Source organism: Bos mutus, chromosome X (assembly GCF_027580195.1).
Source record: "Bos mutus isolate GX-2022 chromosome X, NWIPB_WYAK_1.1, whole genome shotgun sequence".
Taxonomy (NCBI): Eukaryota; Metazoa; Chordata; class Mammalia; order Artiodactyla; family Bovidae; genus Bos; species Bos mutus.
In genome coordinates, this window is record NC_091646.1 from 79,854,885 (window position 1) to 79,875,697 (window position 20,813).

At 39.1% G+C, this 20,813-nt stretch overlaps 1 protein-coding gene across 1 annotated transcript in view; it reads left to right on the plus strand.

Moving 5' to 3' along the window:
• The window catches only part of WNK3 (WNK lysine deficient protein kinase 3), a 188,214-nt gene that overhangs the window by 64,251 nt on the left and 103,150 nt on the right, over window positions 1–20,813 (plus strand). The window contains 4 exon segments of the mRNA XM_070366298.1: window positions 9,788–10,082; window positions 10,876–10,995; window positions 10,998–11,067; window positions 11,236–11,386. Of these exon segments, the coding sequence (XP_070222399.1) occupies window positions 9,788–10,082; window positions 10,876–10,995; window positions 10,998–11,067; window positions 11,236–11,386 (636 nt within the window).

Below are 20,813 nucleotides of genomic sequence, written 5' to 3' on the forward strand. Positions count from 1 at the left end.
GGAACACTACTGGTACCTTAGAAGTTATCTGTGTGTCCCTCCTACTTGCATTCCCCTCCCTCATCACTATAGATAATATCTACCCTGACTTTTTAAAGAATTAATTAATTTACTTTAATTGGAGGCTAATTACTTTACAATATTGTGGTGGTTTTCTCCATACATCGACATGAATCAGCCATGGATCTACCCTGACTTTTGTGTTACTCTTTGCTTTTCATTATAGTGTACCTAAATAATATATATTATTTTGTTTTGAAAACTAGAGTGCCCAGCACACACCTAGCTGGTTACTGAAGTTACTGTTAGGTGAAGATACCCAGGAGAGGTAAGCTGAAGAGTCTCTTGGTCATAGTCTGGCTCAAACTTCCCTATGAATTTATGAGAGCTGAGTCTGGGAAGGTCAGACTTGTTAACCTCTACTTTCAGGCATCTGGGTGGGCCAATAATCAGGGAACCTCTGATGTAAATAGTTGTGCATCTTTTTTCTTGAATTGGCCAGATTCTCCAGAGAATTATCTTTCAGTATCCTGCCTGGAGGTTAAGGATGTGGTTATTGGTGCATTTTGGTAGCCAAGTGGGGAAGAGTGCTGGCAGTTTCTGTGTATGGCATTCAGCATGCATATGGTCATATAATCTTCTTATTTTTCACATGATAGCTATACCTTCAACTGTGCCTGGTGTTCCCTAGTCCAGAGATCCTCTTTTACCCTTTCCAGAGAACAAAATTTTAGACTTTTTGAGTAGGGGAGAAGCAATCACCCAAAGATGTGGAAAGGAGGGTGGGAGATCAGAACCTAATACCTAACTACTTCTGAAAACCTTTTCACTTAATCTTCCTTATTTTAGTCATCTCTTGACTTTACCCACTTCTGTAAGTACCTGGTATGGCTAGTTCCTATATATTATGAGTTTTATTCAGTATAAATGAGAATGATTCTCAGCTTTCCCTGACTCACCTTTACCAGTTATTATCTGTTTTCGACATCCCCAAATGTCCAAAATGTTTGTTGTTGCAGTTGACTTTATTCTGTCTATCCTTGTGAGTTTATGACTTAAAAATCCATTTACTCTGGATTTTTTTTTTGAACTTTGTGAAAGAGTGAAATTAAATATATGGATTCCATCTAACATTTTAATCATTTTTCAACTATGATGAAATTTCCCCAAATCTGTAGAACCTTGAGACATACTTTAAAATACAGACTGTAGAACTGAGAATAATATGCCTGACATCTCTTCAGGTCATTATCTGTGCTACTCAGCCCTATTCCTTTTAGACAACAAGCCCTTAATGTCTCTCATGTAACTCTACTAACACCTAGTAAGATATAGCACTTTGCTATGAGCATACATCAACTGCCTAGAGTGCTGATTGCTGGACTTCATCTACCTCTCCCTCAGTAGCCTTCAAGTTCCTTGTTTTATTTAATCCAGGTCAGACTTTCCCTTCTTCTGTGATTCTTTCTCTACTTCCACTAGAAAGGCTTCTGTTCCTTTAGGGCTTATTTTGAAGCAGCTTATTTCTACCTCTTATTTCATTTTAAATTTTTATACATTTCTTACCACCAGCTTGTGTGTACTTATAGGATAAAGGACCAACTTAGGCACTTATGTTTCTGGAGCCTAGTAATTTTTTTCCTATTCCAGGCTCTGGCATTTGTACATGTCTGACTAAGAAAGAACATTCAGTTCAGTTCAGTCACTCAGTCATGTCCGACTCTTTGTGACCCCATGAACCACAGCATGCCAGGCCTCCCTGTCCATCACCAACTCCCGGTGTCCACCCAAACCCACGTCCATTGTGTCAGTGATGCCATCCAACCATCTCATCCTCTGTCATGCCCTTCTCTTCCGGTCCTCAATCTTTCCCAGCACCAGGGTCTTTTCAAATACGTCAGCTCTTCGCATCAGGTGGCCAAAGTATTAGAGTTTCAGCTTCAACATCAGTCCCTCCAGTGAACACCCAGGACTGATCTTTAGGATGGACTGATTGGATCTCCTTGCAGTCCAAGGGACTCTCAAGAGTCTTCTCCAACACCACAGTTCAAAAGGATCAACTCTTCTGCACTCAGCTTCCTTTATAGTCCAACTCTCATATCCATACACGACTACTGAAAAAACCGTAGCCTTGACTAGACGGACCTTTGTTGGCAAAGTAGTATCTCTGCTTTTTAATATGATATCTAGGTTGGTCATAACTTTTCTTCCAAGGAGCAAGCGTCTTTTAATTTCGTGGCTGCAATCACCATCCACAGTGATTTTGGAGCCCAGAAAAATAAAGTCTGACACTGTTTCCACTGTTTCCCCATCTATTTGCCATGAAGTGATGGGACCGGATGCCATGATCTTAGTTTTCTGAATGTTGAGCTTTAAGCCAACTTTTTCACTCTCCTCTTTCACTTTTATCAACAGGCTCTTTAGTTCTTCTTCACTTTCTGCCATAAGGGTGGTATCATCTGCATATCTGAGGTTATTGATATTTCTCCTGGCAATCTTGATTCCAGCTTGTGCTTCTTCCAGCCCAGCGTTTCTCATGATGTACTCTGCAAATAAGTTAAATAAGCAGGGTGATAATATACAGCCTTGACGTACTCCTTTTCCTATTTGGAACCAGTCTGTTGTTCCATGTCCAGTTCTAACTGTTGCTTCCTGACCTGTGTATAGGTGACTCTAGAGGCAGGTCAAATGGTCTGGTATTGCTATCTCTTTCAGAATTTTCCACAGTTTATTGTGATCCACACAGTCAAAGGCTTTGGCATAGTCAATAAAGCAGAAATCGATGTTTTTCTGGAACTCTCTTGATTTTTCAATGATCCAGCAGATGTTGGCAGTTTGATCTCTGGTTCCTCTGCCTTTTCTAAAACCAGCTTGAACATCTGGAATTTCATGGTTCATGTATTGCTGAAGCCTGGCTTGGAGAATTTTGAGCATTACTTTACTAGCGTGTGAGATGAGTGCAATTGTGTGGTAGTTTGAGCATTCTTTGGCATTACCTTTCCTTGGGATTGGAATTAAAACTGAATTTTTCCATTCAGATGTAACCTAAATCAAATCCCTTATGACTATACAGAGGAAGTGAGAAATAGATTTAAGGGACTAGATTTGATAGAGCGCCTGATGAACTATGGACGGAGGCTCGTGACATTGTACAGGAGACAGGAATCAAGATCATCCCCAAGAAAAAGAAATGCAAAAAAGCAAAATGGCTGTCCGAGGAGGCCTTACAAATAGCTGTGAAAAGAAGAGAAGTGAAAAGCAAAGGAGAAAAGGAAAGATATACCCATTTGAATGCAGAGTTCCAAAGAATAGCAAGGAGAGATAAGAAAGCCTTCCTCCATGATCAATGCAAAGAAATAGAGGAAAACAATAGAATGGGAAAGACTAGAGATCTCTTCAAGAAAATTAGAGATACCAGGGGAACATTTCATGCAAAGATGGGCTCGATAAAGGATAAAAATGGTATAGACCTAACAGAAGCAGAAGATATTAAGAAGAGGTGGCAAGAATACACAGAAGAACTGTACAAAAAAGATATTCATGACCCAGATAATCACAAAGGTGTGATCACACACACTCACCTAGAGCTGGACATCCTGGAATGTGAAATCAGGTGGGCCTTAGGAAGCATCACTACGAACAAAGCTAGTGGAGGTGATGGAATTCCAGTTGAGTTATTTCAAACCCTAAAAGACGATGCTGTGAAAGTGCTGTACTCAATATGCCATCACATTTGGAAAACTCAGCAGTGGCCACAGGACTGGAAAAGGTCAGTTTTCATTCCAATCCCAAAGAAAGAAAGAACATGAAACAAATTAACTATTTTTAATAGCATTTGGAATTTGGGGTAGGAAAATAACTCTGCTAGTAAAAAATAAAAGTAAAAATCTTAAATGTTAAAGATGTGACTTTGAAGAAAATTGAAATTGTATCAAGCATCTTCTCTGACCACAACGCTATGAGACTAGATATCAATTGCAAGGAAAAAGCTGTAAGAAACAGAAACACGTGGAGATTAAACAACACGTTTCTAAATTACCAGTAGGTTACTGAAGAAATCAATAGGGAAATTATAAAATTTCTAGAAACAAATTACAGTGAAAACATGACAACTCAAAACCTATGGGATGTAGCAAAAGCAGTTCTAAGAGGGAAGTTTATAGCTACCTCAAGAAACAAGAAAAACATCTAATAGACAACATAACTTTACACCTAAAACAACTGGAAAAAGAAGAAAAAAAACCCAAAATTAGTAGAAGGAAAGAAATCTTAAATTCCCGAGCATAAATAAATGAAAAAGAAATGAAAAAAACAATAGTAAAGATTAATAAAACTAAAAGCTGGTTCTTTGAGAAGATAAAATCGACAAACCCTTAGCCAGACTCATCAAGAAAAAAAGAAGAATCAAATCAACAAAATTAGAAATGAAAAAAGAAAGGTTACAACAGACAATGCAGAAATACAAAGGATTATAAGACACTATTATGAATAACTATATGGCAATAAAATAGATAACCTAGAAGAATGGACATATTCTTAGAAAAGGTCAGTCTTCCAAGACTGAACCAGGAAGAAATAGAAATGATGAACAACCCAATTACATGCACTGAAATTGAAGCTGTGATCAAAAATCTCCCAAAACACAAAATCCTGGTACCAGATGGCTTCACAGGAGAATTCTGTCAAACATTTAGAGAAGAGCTAATGCCTATTCTTCTAAAGCTGTTTCAAAAAATTGCTGAGGAAGGAACACTTCCAAATTCATTCTACAAGGCCACCATCAGCCTGACACCCAAACCACACAAAGACAAGACAAAAAAAGAAAACTACAGGCCAATATCACTAATGAACATAGATGCAAAAATCCTCAACAGAATTTTAGCAAACAGAATTCAGCAACACATCAAAAACCTCATACACCATGATCAAGTTGGGTTTATTCCAGTAATGCAAGGATTCTTCAATATATGGAAATCAATCAATGTGATACACCATATTAACAGATTGAAAGATAAAAACCATATGATCATCTCATAAACTCAAAATGGATTAAAGATCTAAACGTAAGACCAGAAACTATAAAACTCCTAGAGGAGAACATAGGCAAAACACTCTCTGACATACATCACAGCAGGATCCTCTATGACCCACCTCCCAGAATATTGGAAATAAAAGCAAAATAAACAAATGGAACCTAATTAACCTTAAAAGCTTCTGCACATCAAAAACTATTAGCAAGGTGAAAAGACAGCCTTCAGAATGGGAGAAAATAATAGCAAATGAAGCAACCGACAAACAACTAATCTCAAAAATATACAAGCAGCTTCTACAGCTCAACTCCAGAAAAATAAATGACCCAATCAAAAATGAACCAAAGAACTTTTGAATCAGTTCTAATGAGGTGGATGAAACTGGAGCCTATTATACAAGTGAAGTAAGCCAGAAGGAAAAACACCAATACAGTATACTAACATATATATGGAATTTAGAAAGATGGTAACAATAACCCTGTATAGAACAGAGACAGCAAAGAGACACTGAGATGCTTAAAAATAGAACCTGTATATCTGTAAATTCATTTTGATATTTACAATACAATTATGTAAAGTTTAAAAATCAATTAAAAAAAAAAACCATATGATCATCAGTAAAAATAGCTTCAGCACCGTTTAAGCATTCCCCCTAAGATCTATATATGATAAACCTAGAGCAAACAAAAGACAAAGATCAGGTGTCCACTTTCCCCACTATTATTCAACATAGTTCTGGAAGTCCTAGCTTCAGCAATCAGAGAAGAAAAAGAAATGATTCCAGATTGGAAAAGAAGTAAAGCTCTCACTGTTTGCAGATGATAGGATATTGTACATAGAAAACCCTAAAGATAGTATCAGAAGATTACTAGAACTAATCAGTGAATTTAGCAAATTTGCAGGATACAAAGTCAATACACAGAAATCACTTGCATTTCTGTATACTAACAATTAAAATGTCAGACTTTATTTTGGGGGGCTCCGAAATTACTGCAGATGGTGATTGCAGCCATGAAATTAAAAGATGCTTACTCCTTGGAAGGAAAGTTATGACCAACCTAGATAGCATATTAAAAGCAGAGATATTACTTTGCCAACAAAGGTCCGTCTGGTCAAGGCTATGGTTTTTCCAGTGGTCATGTATGGATGTGAGAGTTGGACTGTGAAGAAAGCTGAGCGCTGAAGAATTGATGCTTTTGAACTGTGGTGTTGGAGAAGACTCTTGAGAGTCCCTTGGACTGCAAGGAGGTCCAAGCAGTCCATCCTACAGGAGATCAGTCCTGGGTGTTCATTGGAAGGACTGATGCTAAAGCTGAAACTCTAATACTTTGGCCACCTCATATGAAGAGTTGACTTATTGGAAAAGACTCTGATGCTGGGAGGGATTGGGGGCAGGAGGAGAAGGGGACGACAGAGGATGAGATGGCTGGATGGCATCACCAACTCGATGGACATGAGTTTGAGTGAACTCCGGTAGATGGTGATGGACAGGGAAGCCTGGCGTGCTGCAATTCATGGGGTTGCAAAGAGTAGGACATAACTGAGCCACTGAACTGAACAATGAAAAATAAGAAAGATCAATTAAGAAATCAATCCCATTGACCATTGCAACAAAGAGAATTAAATATCTGGGAATAAACTTACCTAAGGAGACAGAAGAACTGTACACAGAGCATATTGAAAAGCAGAGACATTACTTTGCCAACAAAGGTCCGTCTAGTCAAGGCTATGGTTTTTCCTGTGGTCATGTATGGATGTGAGAGTTGGACTGTGAAGAAAGCTGAGCGCCGAAGAATTGATGCTTTTGAACTGTGGTGTTGGAGAAGGGTCTTGAGAGTCCCTTGGACTGCAAGGAGATCCAACCAGTCCATTCTGAAGGAGATCAGCCCTGGGATTTCTTTGGAAGGAATGATGCTAAAGCTGAAACTCCAGTACTTTGGCCACCTCATGTGAAGAGTTGACTCATTGGAAAAGACTCTGATGCTGGGAGGGATTGGGGGCAGGAGGAGAAGGGGATGGCATAGGATAAGATGGCTGGATGGCATCACTGACTCGATGGACATGAGTCTGAGTGGACTCCGGGAGATGGTGACGGACAGGGAGGCCTGGCGTGCTGCGATTCATGGAGTCGCAAAGAGTCAGACACGACTGAGCAACTGAACTGAACTCAACTGAATGAAAGAAATCAAAGATGACATAAACGTATGGAGAGATATTCCATGTTCCTGGGTAGGAAGAATCAATGTTGTGAAAATGACTATACTACCAAACACAATCTACAGATTCAATGCAATCCCTATCAAATTACTAACAGCATTTTTCACAGAACTAGAACAAAAAACTTCACAATTCATATGGAAACACAAAAGACCCTGAATAGCCAAAGCAGTTTTGAGAAAGAAGAATGGAGCTGGAGAAATCAAGCTTCCTGACTTCAGTTTATACTACAAAGCTACAGTCATCAAGACAGTATGGTGCTGGCACAAAAACAGAAATACAGACCAATGGAACAAGACAGAGAGCCCAGAAATAAACCCATGTACCTGTGGGTACCTTATTTTTGACAGAGGAGGCAAGAATATACAGTGGGGCAAAGACAGCCTCTTCAATAAATAGTGCTGGGAAAACTGGACAGCTACTTGTAAAAGAATGTAATTAGAACACTTCCTAACACCATACACAAAGATAAATTCAAAGTGGGTTAAAGACCTAAATATAAGACCAGAAACTATAAAACTCTTATAGGAAAGCATAGGCAGAAGACTCAATGACATAAATCAAAGCAAGATCCTCTGTGACCTACCTCCTAGAGTAATGGAAGTAAAAACAAAAGTAAACCAGTAGGACCTGATTAAACTTAAAAGCTTTTGCACAGCAAAGGAAACTATAAGCAAGGTGAAGAGACAACCCTCAGAATGGGAGAAAATAATAGCAAATAAAACAATTGACAAAGGATTAATTTCCAAAATATACAAGCAGCTCATACAACTCAATACCAGAAAAACAAACAACCCAATCAAAAAGTTGAAACTCCAGTACTTTGGCCACCTGATGCAAGGAGCTGACTCATGTGAAAGGACCCTGATGCTGGGAAAGATTGAGGGCAGGAGGAGAAGGGGATGACAAAGGATGAGATGGTTGGATGCCATCACCACCTCAGTGGACATGGGATTGGGTGGACTCTGGCAGTTGGTGATGAACAGGGAGGCATGACGTGCTGTGGTTCATGGGGTCGCAAAGAGTCAGACACGATTGAGTAACTGAACTGAACTCTATCAAAAAGTGGGAAAAAAGACCTAAGCGGACATTTTTCCAGAGAAGACATATAGATGGCTAACAAACAGATGAAAAGATGCTCAACATCACTCATTATTAGAGAGATGCAAATCAAAACTACAATGAGATACCACCTCACACCGGTCAGAATGACCCTCATCAAAAAGTCTACAAACAATAAATTCTGGAAAGGGTGTAGAGTTAAGTGAACACTCTTACACTGTTAGTGGGAATGTAAATTGATATAGCTACTATGGAAGACAGTATGGAGATTCCTTTAAAAACTAGGAATAAAACCACCATATGACCCAGCAATCCCACTCCTAGGCATATACCCTGAGGAAACCAACATTAAAAGAGAGACATATATCCCATTGTTCATTGCAGCACTATTTACAGTAGCTAGAACATGGAAGCAACCTAGATGTCCATTGACAGATGAATGGATAAAGAAGTTGTGGTATATATACACAATGGTATATTACTCAGCCATAATAAAGAACACATTTGAGTCAGTTCTAATGAGGTGGATGAACCTAGAACCTATTATAGAGAGTGAAGTGGGTCAGAAAGAAAGATAAATACTGTATTCTAACACATATATACAGAATCTAGAAAAATGGTACTGAAGAATTTATTTACAGGGCAACAGTCGAGAAACAGACATAGAGAATAGACTTATGGACATGGGGAGAGGCGAGGAGAGGGTGAGATGTATGGAAGCAGTAACATGGAAACTTACATTACCATATGTAAAATAGATAGCCAACGGGAATTTGCTGTATGGCTCAGGAAACTCAAACAGGGGCTATGTGTCCAACCTAGAGGGGTGGGGTGGGGAGGGAGATGGGAGGGAGGTTCAAAAGGGAGGGGATATATGTATACCTATGTCTAGTTAAGGCTATGGTTTTTCCTGTGGTCATGTATGGATGTGAAAGTTGAACTGTGAAGAAGGCTGAGCACCAAAGAATTGATGCTTTTGAACTGTGGTGTTAGAGAAGACTCTTGAGAGTCCCTTGGACTGCAAGGAGATCCAACCAGTCCATTCTGAAGGAGATCAGCCCTGGGATTTCTTTGGAAGGAATGATGCTAAAGCTGAAACTCCAGTACTTTGGCCACCTCATGCGAAGAGTTGACTCACTGGAAAAGACTCTGATGCTGGGAGGGATTGGGGGCAGGAGGAGAAGGGGATGGCAGAGGATGAGATGGCTGGATGGCATCACTGACTCGATGGACCTGAGTCTGAGTGAACTCCGGGAGTCGGTGATGGACAGGGAGGCCTGGCGTGCTGCGATTCATGGGGTCGCAAAGAGTTGGACACGACTTAGTGACTGAACTGAATTGAACTGAACTGATGGCTGATTCATGTTGAGGTTTGACAGAAAACAGCAAAATTCTGTAAAGCAATTATCCTTCAATAAAAAAATTAATTAATTAATTGAAAAAAGAGATGTTATTTGCTTATTATGTTTTGTTTGTAGGTCAAGTCAGGATTCTTCCATGAAAGTGATTCCAAAGCTGTTGCTAAGTCCATTAGAGACCGAGTGACCCTGATAAAGAAGACAAGGGAGAAGAAGCCAGCTGGCTGTTTGGAAGAACGCAGGGATTCCCAGTGCAAGTCTGTAGGGAATATACTCCCTCAGCCCCAAAATACATCTTTGCTCCCTCCTCCTGTTCAGCACACTGGGGCGGAATGTGAAGAAACTGAAGTTGATCAACATGTGCGACAACAGCTTCTACAAAGAAAACCACAATATCATTGCTCCTCTGTTACAGGTAACACAGTTATAATGTATAAAAGGAAACATGTAATTGTATTCCATTATCTTTAAATAGTACTTTTGTATGTTTCAAAGCATTTTGTTATCTATTCTTTCATTAATCCTTTTCCAAAATCTGTAACTAGACAAGCCAGCTAGTTTCCTTACTTTAAAATTAAGAAACTGTTCTGTTAAGTGACTTGTCCAAGGTACTAGTTGAATCAGGATTATAATCTTTTTACCATTTTTAAGAGTCTAACATGAATCTTTTAGTAAAGGAAATATGGATCTAAAGATAGAACTTATTTTTCAAGAGAAAATTTTCTGGACTTTAAGACCTTTTGTATTTTAGACTCAAGTATAAAATTAACAGTTTCTCTAATTTTTCTGGCTGTAATGCGCTCTCTTCTCTAGAAGGACAGAGTGTTTTCATAGTGATAACCCATTGTTCTATAAAGGCAAGGCAGCATTATTTTGTGGCCAGGTTCTATGAAAATGAGAATATTAACTGAAATCCTAATGGCACACATAGATTAGTTAGGATATGCATGAAATGGCCAGCAAATGGAGTTAACTTTTATGTAATTCTTTGTAGTTTTGCTTTACTAATAAAATTTTAGTTATACCATAATATCAGCATGGAAAGTTTACATGATGGTTTTTGATTAATTCTGCAGTGTACATATCTTATTTGAAGTTGTTTCAGGTTGTCAGAGTAAAAAAGAAAAAAAAGAGTGCTTACCATTTCCTATTCCGTCTGGACCTTGTGTTTTGAGTCTTTCTCTTCTACCTTATTTTCTTTGTCGTAGGTGACAATTTGTCTGAGGCAGGAGCAGGATCAGCTATACACTCAGATACTTCAAATCAGCCCAGTGTAGCCTACTCCTCAGACCAGATGATGGGCTCTCAAATGGTTTCTAATATACATAGACTGAAATAAATATTCTGGAGAAAATTTATCCATCCCAGCAACTAGTGGGACATTACCAGCAGATTTCAGGGTGAGATGAACTGTTATATATATATATTTTTTTTTAATATAAATTTATTTATTTTAATTTTGAGGCTAATTACTTTACAATATTGTATTGGTTTTTTAAAAATATATCATCAGTATATTTACTGTAAATGGGAGAATTTATCTTTAATCTTTTTGTTCTTATTTAACAGTTGCAGAAGCAGCCAAAGCTGACTCAGCCCCAAATTTTGCCTTTGGTTCAAGGTCGGTCCACTATTTTGCCTGTACACGTCTTTGGACCTCCAATTGTCTCACAACCCCAGGTTTCACCTTTAACTGTCCCAAAGGCCTCACAGATAAAGGTAAGATACATTTTAGAGGCTCTGTATTCAGTTAAACATATTTAACACTGCCTAGGGCTTCCCTGGTACCTTGGGCTTCCCTGGTAGCTCAGCTGGTAAAGAATCCACCTGCAATGCAGGAGACCCCAGTTCGATTCCTGGGTCAGGAAGATCCCCTGGAGAAGGGATAGGCTACCCACTCCAGTATTCTTGGGCTTCTCTGGTGGCTCAGATGGTAAAGAATTTGCCTGTAATATGGGAGACCTGGGTTCGATCCCTAGGTTGGGAAGATCCCCTGGAGGAGAGCATGGCAACCCACTCCAATATTCTTGCCTGGGGAATCCTCATGGACAGAGGAGCCTGGCGGGCTACAGTCCTTGGGTTCACAAAGAGTCAGACATTACTGAGCAACTAAGCACAGCACAGATTTTTCTGACAGGCAAAGGCTCTCTTACATAGATTCATCCTAGTTTATATAAAAGTCACTGAAAGCTTAAAGTTGTTTGTATTTTCCTCCACTTAAGACATTCTTCTTGAGGATGTGCCTAATATTGTGTAACTAGAATCTTGAGACACTACTTATACAATTGGAAAAGAAACTGAGAATTCCATATACGGATAAAAAATTTATTTAGGACTCTAATCCCTTTTTCTTGGTTTGTTTTTTGTGTTGGACTTCTTAGCATGATTTGGATGTGGAGGGATGTCTTTTGTAGTTAATTAGAAATAGTATCTCATAGACTGTTATAATTTTTAGTACTTTGATCTAAATTCTTGACTTGTTTTGTTCACATTTATTTCTGTAGAAGAACGTGTTTTTTCATTTAGACTCTCAAAGTCAACATAACTCATTTCTGACAACGAGTACACATTCTTTCTGAGTGTTTGTATATCAGTACTATATCCTGGTTTCCTAGGTTATAGACTTTGGATACATGGTTGGGCTTTTCTTTGCCATCCCATTTTCTTTTCTCAACTTCACCATCCCCTACGTGTGTCTTCTCTCTTTGGGAATGAGATCATCTGAGCTCCTAGGCATTCTTTGTATATGATTTAGTTAGCAGCTGGTGCATCTGTTGGTTTTAAGAGATTAGTATATAGTCAAAGTTCATCAGCACACTTTTAATAACTGCCATCTCTCGGGGTATAAAACAAGATAAAATATGGTCCTTGCCCTCAAAAAGCTCAATCTTGTAGGGGAAAACATACACATACTTGACAAATGCCAGACACATTTAAAATCTGCTGGGGATATATTTGGCAACCCACTCCAGTGTTCTTGCCTGGAGAATCCCAGGGATGGGTGAGCCTGGTGGGCTTCTGTCTATGGGGTCACACAGAGTTGAACACAACTGAAGCGACTTAGCAGCAGGGGATATATTTAATATGGTATAGTTGACAGTGCATGGTGTGTGGCTAGTGTTTGTAGCTTATGTGGTATATGTTCATTCTTGAGTTCATGTTGTGGTTGGATTTATCTCTTAAGACTGTAATGCAAAGTGTGTTGGATGGATGCTTAAATTATTAATAATAATTTAGGTTCAACCACATAAATATACAGGTTTGTGTATTTTGAAAAAAAAGGATAAAAAACTTATGAAAGTGTTATTTACCTATTTAAAATAAAACCTGCTGGTGTGGCTAAGTCATTTCAGTCGTGTCCGACTCTGTGACCCCATAGACGGCAGCCCACCAGGCTCCCCCGTCCCTGGGATTCTCCAGGCAAGAACACTGGAGTGGGTTGCCATTTCCTTCTCAATGCATGAAAGTGAAAAGTGAAAGGGAAGTTGCTCAGTCGTGTCCGACCCTTTGCGACCCCATGGACTGCACCCTACCAGGCTCCTCCGTCCATGGGATTTTCCAGGCAAGAGTACTGTGTGAAGTGCCATCGCTTTCTCCAAAAATAAAGTCTGCAAAGTTATAAAGAAGACAGTGAAAACCATATACTATCTCCAGCTAGAAATAAATTATCATTTATATTTGGGGGTAGAGACTCTAGATTTGACTGTGGTTCAGATCATGAACTCCTTATTGCCAAATGCAGACTGAAGTTGAAGAAAGTGGAGTAAACCACTAGACCATTCAGGTATGACCTACACCAAATCCCTTATGACTATACAGTGGAAGTGAGAAATAGATTTAAGGGACTAGATCTGATAGACAGAGTGCATGGTGAACTATGGGCGGAGGCTTGTGACATTGTACAGGAGATAGGAATCAAGACATCCCCAAGAAAAAGAAATGCAAAAAAGCAAAATGGCTGTCTGAGGAGGCCTTACAAAGAGCTGTGGAAAGAAAGGAAGCCAAAAGCAAAGGAGAAAATGAAAGATATACCCATTTGAATGCAGAGTTCCAAAGAATAACAAGGAGAGATAAGAAAGCCTTCCTCCATGATCAATGCAAAGAAATAGAGGAAAACAATAGCATGGGAAAGACTAGAGTTCTCTTCAAGAAAATTAGAGGTACCAAGGGAACATTTCGTGCAAAGATGGGCTCAATAAAGGATAGAAATGGTATAGACCTAACAGAAGCAGAAGATATTAAGAAGAGGTGGCAGGAATACGCAGAAGAACTATACAAAAAAGATCTTCACGACCCAGATAATCATGGTGGTATGATCACTCACCTAGAGCTGGACATCCTGGAATGTGAAGTCAGGTGGGCCTTAGGAATCATCACTACGAACAAAGCTAGTGGAGGTGATGGAATTCCAGTTGAGTTATTTCAAACCCTAAAAGACGATGCTGTGAAAGTGCTGCACTCAATATGCCAACACATTTGGAAAACTGAGCAGTGGCCACAGGACTGGAAAAGGTCAGTTTTAATTCCAATCTGAAAGAAAAGCAATGCCAAAGAATGCTCAAACTACCGCACAATTGCACTCATCTCACACACTAGTAAAGTGATGCTTAAAATTCTCCAACCAAGCTCAGCAATTCGTGAACCATGAACTTCCAGATGTTCAAGCTGGTTTTAGAAAAGGCAGAGGAACCAGAGATCAAATTGCCAGCATCCACTGGATCATCGAAAAAGCAAGAGAGTTCCAGAAAAACATCTATTTCTGCTTTATTGAATATGCCAAAAACTTTGACTGTGTAGATCGCAATAAACTGTGGAAAATTCTTCAAGTGATGGGAATACCAGACCACCTGACCTGCCTTTTGAGAAATCTGTATACAGGTCAGGAAACAACAGTTATAACTGGACATGGAACAACAGACTGGTTCCAAATAGGAAAAGGAGTACGTCAAGGCTGTATATTGTCACCCTGCTTATTTAACTTATATGCAGAGTACATCATGAGAAACGGTGAGCTGGAGGAAGCACAAGCTGGAATCAAGATTGCCGGGAGAAATATCAATAACCTCAGATATGCAGATGACACCACCCTTATGGCAGAAAGTGAAGAACTAAAGAGCCTCTTGATGAAAGTGAAAGAGGAGAGTGACAAACTTGGCTTAAAGCTTAACATTCAGAAAACTAAGATCATGGCATCCAGTCCCATCACTTCATGGCAAATAGATGGAGAAACAGGGGAAACAGTGTCAGACTTTATTTTTTGGGGCTCCAAAATCACTGCAGATGGTGATTGCAGCCATGAAATTAAAAGACGCTTACTCCTTGGAAGGAAAGTTATGACCAACCTAGACAGCATATTGAAAAGCAGAGACATTACTTTGCCAACAATGGTCTGTCTAGTCAAGGCTATCGTTTTTCCAGTGGTCATGTATGGATGTGAGAGTTGGACTATAAAGAAAGCTGAGCACCAAAGAATTGATGCTTTTGAACTGTGCTGTTGGAGAAGGCTCTTGAGAGTCCCTTGGACTGCAAGGAGATCCAACCAGTCCATTCTGAAGGAGATCAGCACTGGGATTTCTTTGCAAGGAATGATATAAAGCTGAAACTCCAGTACTTTGGCCACCTCATGGGAAGAATTGACTCATTTGAAAAGACCTGATGCTGGGAAAGATTGAGGACAGGAGGAGAAGGGGATGACAGATGATGAGATGGTTGGATGGCATCACTAGTTCAATGGACATGAGTTTGGATGGACTCTGGGAGTTGGTAATAGACAGGGAAGCCTGGCGTTCTGGCATTCATGAGGTCGCAAAGAGTCGGACACGAGTGAGCAACTGAACTGAACTGTGTCTTTAAATCTTATGAATGTATGAACTCTAGATTTGTCTTTTTGTGTACACATATAACTTTTTTTATACATACATATGTATATCACATACATACTATTTTGTAGCCTGCCTTTTTCACCTAATATTTAGAATTCACATAAGTAAGCACTTTGACCAGTGAGGGTCTTTTTATAAACCTAGTGGTTTAAGTTTTAGGAATTATTACAGGCAACCTATATGTATTCAACCAACTCTCTCCTCTCCTCTTGAGAGAGCTTCTTTGTTCCTTTTAGCTATGATATTAAAATCCTTTTGAGATTTCTCTTAGAACTTCCACTTTCTGGTGTGTGAAGGTGTCAGATTCAGTTACTCTGAATTTCTACCATGGTTTGAATGAGTTATGTGACAAGTTCAGTAAATGAGAGGCCATGAGCAATATTTTGTTGGGGGCTAGTCTCAGTCTGTTAGTGTCTTCAATTAACATTTGTTTGTGGTGTTATTAATAGAATTTTTATAGGACTAACACTATACCCAACACCTTTTGGATAAGTTCCTAAAATCTTTATAGTGTGTTAGTCTCTCAGTCGTGTCCAACTCTTTGCAACCCTATGGACTGTAGCCTGCCAGGCTCCTCTGACCATGGGATTTTCCAGGCAAGAATACTGCAGTGGGTTGCCATTTCCTTCTCCAGGGATCTTCCTTACCCAGGGACTGAACCCAGATCTCCCGCATTGCAGGCAGATCCTTTTATTTTCTGAGCCACCAGGGAAGCCCCCAAATCTTTGCAACATAGCATTATTTTACCTATCATTCTGTCTGGGACTCCCCCCATTAAATTGAACATGCTATATGCATTTATTTTATTTTTAATTAAAAAATTTTTGGCTACACTCTGCAGCTTGTGGGATCTTAGTTCAATCAAGGATTGAGCCCAGGGCCCTGATAATGAGAGCACCAAGTCCTCACCATTGGAGGCCAGAGAATTCCCATGATACATGCATTTATAATTTGAATTCTTTTGCATCAGCACCAGGAACTACAGCTGAGTTTTGGAGCAGATGTACAAATTTTAGCTCAACCTGTGGCTTTAGACTTGTCAGTTACTGGAGTTCCACAACCAGTCTTGTTTGTAATTTCTCCTTAGACATTGCATGCTTCACAAATGATTTCCCAGGATCTAATGGTTGGTCTTCAACTTGAACTTGACCCTAGAAATGGGAATCAGGCATTAACTAAATTACCAAATGCCAATCAAATTTCTAGTTTCTTATCAGTTAATCACCTCCAGCTTTGTCAAATTATTCTTTTGCCCAACTTGCGAGCAGTGCACAGAATGCTGGTGGTACAGCTTAGCTCCCTTCTAATTGCATTGAGGTGCATTCGAGGGCCCATTAGCCTTCACAAAAGATACATTCAGTATCCTAGCCATAATCAGTGGTATATCAGAAGTCTGTAATTCCAGATTCTTCAGTTCCACAAAGCCAGACTGCATTTAGAGAAGCATTGTTTCTAAGCCTCTATTCAGCAGCAGCCATTAATTTTACAACCTAAGATTATATTGTTGTTGTTCAGTGGCTCAGTAGTGTCTGATTCTTTTTGATCACATGGACTGCAGCACACAAGGCTTCCCTGTCCTTCACTATCTCCCAGAGTTTGCTCAAACTCATGTCCATTAAGTTAATGATGCCATCCAAGCATCTCTATCATCCCTTTCTCCTCCTGCCTTCAATGTTTCCCAGCATCAGGGCCTTTTCCAACGAGTTGGTTCTTTGCATCAGGCGGCCAAAGTACTGGAGCTTCAGCTTCAGCATCAGTCCTTCCAATGAATATTCAGGACTGATTTCCTTTAGGATGGACTGGTTTGATCTCCTTGCAGTCCAAGGGACTCTCAAGAGTCTTCTCTAGCACCACACTTCAAAAGCATCAATTCTTCAGCACTCAGCTTTCTTTATGGTCCAACTCTCACATCTGTACATGATGACTAGAAAAACCATAGCTTTAACTATACAGACCTTTGTTGGTAAAGTGATGTCTCTGCTTTTTAATATGCTGTCTAGGTTTGTTGTAGCTTTTCTTCCAAGGAGTAAGCATCTTTTATTAGATTGTTACAAATGTAATTGTAGTTTCAGACTATGAATTTTAAATCATTATATCTAGACTCAAACACATCTTTATTAATCACATCTTTATTAATCAAACTATAAACCATTACAGTCAACACATTTTTGCCAATGAGAAATAAGTTTGATTATTCTTGTAGTGTAAAAATCTGTGCTTCAGGATTCGATGAACTCTTGGAAATCATTTTCTGCATTCTGCTGGTTGTGGAAGCATTTTCCCTGTAACAAGTTGTCAAGCAACTTTTTAGTTGCTTGAAAAGTGATAGTCAGTTGGCAAGAGGTCAGGGGAATATGGCAGATGAAGTAAAATATCCTAGTCCATTTCATTCAAGTTTTGAAGTGTGGTTGTATAACATGTGGTTGGGCATTGTCATGGAGAAGAATTAGGCCCTTTCTGTTGACCAATGCTGGCTGCAGGTGTTGCAGTTTTCAGTGCATCTCATCAATTTGCTGAGCATATCTCTCAGATATAATGGTTTTTCCAGGATTCAGAAAGCTGCAGTGGATCCTACTAGCAGCTGACCACCAAACTGACCACGACCTTTTTTTTGGTGTAAGTTTTTTTTTTTTTTTTTTTGGGAAAGGAGTATGTCAAGGCTGTATGTTGTCACCCTGCTTATTTTTTTTTTATTATAATTTTTAATTTCAGATATACACATGCTCCCCATCCTGAACCCTCCTCCCTCCCAACCTCCCCATACCATCCCCCTGGGCCCTCCCAGCGCACCAGCCCCAAGCATCCAGCATCGTGCACTGAACCTGGACTGGCATCTCGTTTCATACATGACATTTCACATGTTTCAATGCCATTCTCCCAAATCTTCCCACCCTCTCCCACAGAGTCCATAAGACTGTTCTATACATCAGTGTCTCTTTTGCTGTCTCGTATACAGGGTTATCGTTACCATCTTTCTAAATTCCATATATATGCGTTAGTATACTGTATTTATGTTTTTCCTTCTGGCTTACTTCACTCTGTATAATAGGCTCCAGTTTCGTCCACCTCATTAGAACTGATTCAAATGTATTCTTTTTAATGGCTGAGTAATATTCCATTGTGTATATGTACCACAGCTTTCTTATCCATTCATCTGCTGATGGACATCTAGGTTGCTTCCATGTCCTGGCTATTATAAACAGTGCTGCGATGAACATTGGGGTACATGTGTCTCTTTCCCTTCTGGTTTCCTCAGTGTGTATGCCCAGCAGTGGGATTGCTGGATCATAAGGCAGTTCTATTTCCAGTTTTTTAAGGAATCTCCACACTGTTCTCCATAGTGGCTGTACTAGTTTGCATTCCCACCAACAGTGTAAGAGGGTTCCCTTTTCTCCACACCCTCTCCAGCATTTATTATTTGTAGACTTTTGGATCGCAGCCATTCTGACTGGTGTGAAATGGTACCTCATAGTGGTTTTGATTTGCATTTCTCTGATAAAGAGTGATGTTGAGCATCTTTTCAAATGTTTGTTAGCCATCTGTATGTCTTCTTTGGAGAAATGTCTATTTAGATCTTTGGCCCATTTTTTGATTGGGTCATTTATTTTTCTGGAGTTGAGCTGGAGGAGTTGCTTGTATATTTTTGAGATTAGTTGTTTGTCGGTTGCTTCATTTGCTATTATTTTCTCCCATTCTGAAGGCTGTCTTTTCACCTTGCTAATAGTTTCCTTTGATGTGCAGAAGCTTTTAAGTTTAATTAGGTCCCATTTGTTTATTTTTGCTTTTATTTCCAATATTCTGGGAGGTGGGTCATAGAGGATCCTGCTGTGATGTATGTCAGAGAGTGTTTTGCCTATGTTCTCCTCTAGGAGTTTTATAGTTTCTGGTCTTATGTTGAGATCTTTAATCCATTTTGAGTTTATTTTTGTATATGGTGTTAGAAAGTGTTCTAGTTTCATTCTTTTTACAAGTGGTTGACCAGATTTCCCAGCACCAATTGTTAAAGAGATTGTCTTTAATCCACTGTATATTCTTGCCTCCTTTGTCAAAGATAAGGTGTCCATATGTGCGTGGATTTATCTCTGGGCTTTCTATTTTGTTCCATTGATCTATATTTCTGTCTTTGTGCCAGTACCATACTGTCTTGATAACTGTGGCTTTGTAGTAGAGCCTGAAGTCAGGTAGGTTGATTCCTCCAGTTCCATTTTTCTTTCTCAAGATCGCTTTGGCTATTCGAGGTTTTTTGTATTTCCATACAAATTGTGAAATTATTTGTTCTAGCTCTGTGAAGAATACTGTTGGTAGCTTGATCGGGATTGCATTGAATCTATAAATTGCTTTGGGTAGTATACTCATTTTCACTATATTGATTCTTCCAATCCATGAACATGGTATATTTCTCCATCTATTAGTGTCCTCTTTGATTTCTTTCACCAGTGTTTTATAGTTTTCTATATATAGGTCTTTAGTTTCTTTAGTAGATATATCCCTAAGTATTTTATTCTTTTCGTTGCAATGGTGAATGGAATTGTTTCCTTAATTTCTCTTTCTGTTTTCTCATTATTAGTGTATAGGAATGCAAGGGATTTCTGTGTGTTGATTTTATATCCTGCAACTTTACTATAATCATTGATTAGCTCTAGTAATTTTCTGGTGGAGTCTTTAGGGTTTTCTATGTAGAGGATCATGTCATCTGCAAATAGTGAGAGTTTTACTTCTTCTTTTCCAATTTGGATTCCTTTTATTTCTTTTTCTGCTCTGATTGCTGTGACCAAAACTTCCAAAACTATGTTGAATAGTAATGGTGAAAGTGGGCACCCTTGTCTTGTTCCTGACTTTAGAGGAAATGCTTTCAATTTTTCACCATTGAGGATAATGTTTGCTGTGGGTTTGTCATATATAGCTTTTATTATGTTGAGGTATGTTCCTTCTATTCCTGCTTTCTGAAGAGTTTTTATCATAAATGGGTGTTGAATTTTGTCAAAGGCTTTCTCTGCATCTATTGAGATAATCATATGGTTTTTGTTTCTCAATTTGTTAATGTGGTGTATTACATTGATTGATTTGCGGATATTGAAGAATCCTTGCATCCCTGGGATAAAGCCCACTTGGTCATGGTGTATGATCTTTTTAATGTGTTGTTGGATTCTGATTGCTAGAATTTTGTTTAGGATTTTTGCATCTATGTTCATCAGTGATATTGGCCTATAGTTTTCTTTTTTTGTGGCATCTTTGTCAGGTTTTGGTATTAGGGTGATGGTGGC